The 3947-nt window shown below is 42.1% G+C and overlaps 1 protein-coding gene across 1 annotated transcript; it reads left to right on the forward strand.

Moving 5' to 3' along the window:
- Nucleotides 1–2333: 2333 nt before the first annotated feature.
- On the forward strand, nt 2334–2849 carry LOC138887257 (uncharacterized). The gene has a single exon (XM_070168982.1). It carries the CDS (start codon nt 2334–2336, stop codon nt 2847–2849), a length of 516 nt encoding a protein of 171 aa, XP_070025083.1.
- Nucleotides 2850–3947: the final 1098 nt, after the last annotated feature.

Here is a 3947-nt window from a genome sequence, read left to right on the forward strand (position 1 = left end):
TGAGTTACTCGGCTATCAAGGCAACTACCCAAGCCATTCAGAATGGTACTGGGGGAGTGATTGGAAAGAAGAAGAAAGAAGACGTGGCAACAGTTGATTCAGGATCGTGGTTTGGACCTAGGGCCAGTCACACCATTATACCCAGCCTCGACCCCCTCACCAAACCTACACCCAAACCCCATATAATCCACCCCATCACTACTTCCCATCACCAAACCCTCATATTTATGTCCACCACGACCAGGGATATACTCAACCTCCCGCCTACGCACAACGGCGTGCCCCAGCCCCACAAAATACCTACCCAGCTCCACAAAATGCTTACCTACCCCCACAAGCCTACCGAAACCCTGCCGGCCAAGGTTTCCGGCCTAATCCAGCATTCAAAAATGAGAGGTTGCAGTAGAAGAAAACCTTCACCCCGTTGGGAGAGTCTTATACCAGTTTATTCCATAAGCTGAGGCAGTTGGATATGCTGAGGCCAATTGAGTCAAAATTACCAAACCCTCCTCCAAAGAATCTTGATTACTCCTTGAGTTGTAAATATTGTTCTGGTACTCCGGGGCACAATACAGAGAAGTGCTGGCACTTGAAAAATGCCATCCAAGAGCTCATTGACACAAACCGAATTGAAGTCCAAACCCCAGAAGCACCCAACATCAACCAGAACCCGTTGCCAACCCATCAGGAAACGAACATGATCGAGGTAGTACACAAGGGTGGGGGTGTTCAAAACTGATCCGAAACCGAAAACCGAACCGAACCGCAGTTTAATGTCTTACTGGTAACGGGTTAACGGCTTAACGGACAGGGAACGGATTGAAATTTTTTATTAACGGCTTATCGGTTTAGGGGTGGATTATTCAATTTTCTTAACGGATATTCTGTTAACCCGTTAAGAATATATATATATATATATATATATATATATATATATATATATATATATATATATATATTATTTATATATATTAAATATTAAAAAGACAAAAACCCTTGACCTTTCTGTTCCAGTCGACCAGTACTCTGTCTGTCTTTAGAGCAATATTTGTATAAAATTCATTTTTCTTTTACTGTATCCTCCATTGCCTCTTCCATTTTAATGTGTTGGTTGCTTTTTGCTTATTGAAGGGTCGTTTGACATTTTTGGAGCCAAGTTAAGCAGCATGTTTTTCATTCTACAAGTTGCAGTAACTTTAGGAGAGCAGAGAGACATGTAATCTTGTGTGTTGTTTGCCACTTCTTCTGTAAACTGTAAAGTAAACTTCTCTTGTGCCCTGAGGCAATTCTAAATGCCCCTAATACTTCACTGGAATATGTGGGATAATCATACAGTTGTACAGCTAAACATTGAATGGCATATTGTTGCTGGATCATTACTTCAGGGTATTGCTAGTTTCACTCTCAAATGATTTGTTCTGCTTTTTAAATAGACATGTATGTCTAGTATAATTTCGATTTCTGAATATGTATGCTAGGCCGATAAACCGCCCGATAACCGTCTGATAAGAGCTATACCGATACCAATCCGCCCGATATTTTATTGGGTGGCTAGCGGATTAATACATTTAAAAGACGATAACCGATAAGCCAAACCGTTAAGAGTAAATGACCGCCCAATCCGTCCGATAAGCAGCCCTACACAAGGGAGGGGAGCTCAAGAAGCCTTCACAGATCGTCATGATGATTCAGTCCAATAAGATCAAGATAGTTGAAAAACCAACGGTTGAAGGATCAGTGAACAAGTTGAGTAGGACAAATAGTGAACCATCTGTGGTAGTCAAGGAAGGATCCCCGAGTGATGTTGTGGCGAAGCAAGAAAAGTCAAAAGTGGTTTTTCCAGGAGTGGAAAACAAGCCTATCATAATTGTAGAGGGTGCCCGTATGGATCCTGTCATCATTAAGCCTGTAACTTAGTTGCCGGTAATCAGCACCAAGGCCATCCCATGGAACTATGAATGGGTGATAGTGACCTATAAGGGAAAGGAAGTGAAAGAAGAAGTCAATGAGGCCCAGGGATTAACTCGTTTGGGGAGATGCTTTGCCTCGGAAGAGTTAAGGAAAGATAAAACATCCAGAGATAATCCAGTCCTAGTAAAGAAAGCAGTGGCTGAAGAAGAGGAGGAGGAGTTTCTAAGAAAAATGAAGGTCCAAGTTATTCCATCGTGGAGCAGTTGAGAAAGACGTCTGCTCAGATATCCTTGCTATCATTGTTGATCCACTCAGACGAGTATCGTCGGGCCCTGATGAAAATTCTGAACAAAGCTCATGTCCCCGACAAAAGTTTAGTGAACCATCTGGAAAATATCGCCAACAAAATATTTGAGGTGAACATGGTCACATTCTCTGATGATGAGTTATCGGTGGAAGGTACTGAACACAACAAAGCTCTCTACCTTACGATAAAATATGAAGATTCTATGGTCACCAGGGAGTTAGTCGACAATAGTTCCAGTGCAAACTTTTGTCCTCTCTCTACTCTTAACAAGTTGAAAGTTGATGATGAGAGGATTCACAAGAACAACATCTGCGTTCGAGGTTTTGATGGTGGAGGGAAAGATTCAGGTGGTGATATAGTGCTTGAGTTGACAATAGAACCGGTGGAATTCACCATGGAGTTCCAGGTATTGTACATGGCCGTCTCCTACAATTTGTTGTTAGGTCGACCTTGGATTCATGCCGCCAAAGCAGTCCCATCCACTTTGCATCAGATGGTCAAGTTCGAATGGGATAGACAGGAGATCGTCGTGCATGGCGAGGATAATTTGTGTGCTCACAATGATGCCTTTGTCCTGTCATTGAGGCTGAAGATGACAAAGGGTCTTGGGTCTATCAAGTCTTTGAAATAGTACTGGTCGGGAAGGTTCCAGAAGGGAAATGTGTTCCAACTCCAAAGATAGCCCCCACATCAGTCATGGTGGTTTTTGAAATACTGAAAAATGGCTTTGTGCCCGGTAAAGGTCTGGGTGCATTTCTGCAGGGTATTATACAGCCAGTATCCCTCCCTGAAAATTTGGGTATGTTCGGTCTTGGATTCAAACCTACAACGGCAGATGTGAAAAAAGCTAAAACGTTGAAGCAGAAGGCGTGGGCACTTCCAAAGCCTGTTCCGGGTCTCTCTAGGTCTTTTGTCAAGCCCGGTGCCAAGAAATGCCCAGTGACGGCAGTTCCAAGTTCTCTGGTTCACATTGATGAGGAGTTAATTGAAAGGTTCCAGAGGTTGTTCAATGATGTGAACATGGTAGAAGTTGGAGAAGGTTCTAGCAAAGCGGACGTGCAGTTCGTCGGGCCGAATGTAAAGCTTAACAATTCGAAGGCTACTCCTCTCCCTACCCGAAAAGAGTCTTGGTAGTTTGCTTTGTTTTCCTTTCTATCTGGGTCATTCCAGGGTTGTGATCCAGATTTTTATTTTTTCGCTTGTTGATGTACAAACCCTGTTATCCTTTATTTTCAAGGAAATGCAATTTCCCTTTTCCATCATTCCTAGTAGTTTCCTTTTTGTTTTTCTTTTCTTCTCTGTACAATTCTTTTTATGCTGGTTTCAATGACATGACATGTATGAGGAATCTTCGGCCTAGCCTTAAAAGTCAATCTAATCCTGAAATAATAATCCAAGAAATAGAGTGTGATGATGATCCAAATATGATGAGGATGAGGCCTTTGATGAGATTAGTAAGGAACTAAATCATTTTGATGAAAAACCCAAGCCTAATCTAAATGATACGAAAGCAATCAATCTAGGGGGCCCAGATAATGTCACAGAAACTAAGATAAGTGTCCATCTTGAACCGCAAATTAGGGAAGAAATAGTTAAAGCATTGTTTGAGTATAAGGATATTTTTGCATGGTCGTATGATGACATGCCAGGCTTGAGTACCGATTTAGTGGTCCACAAATTGCCTATTGATCCATTATTTCCCCCGTTAAGCAGAAGTTGAGAAAGTTCC

The sequence above is a fragment of the Nicotiana sylvestris genome, chromosome 3 (assembly GCF_000393655.2).
Source record: "Nicotiana sylvestris chromosome 3, ASM39365v2, whole genome shotgun sequence".
In the NCBI taxonomy this organism is placed as follows: Eukaryota; Viridiplantae; Streptophyta; class Magnoliopsida; order Solanales; family Solanaceae; genus Nicotiana; species Nicotiana sylvestris.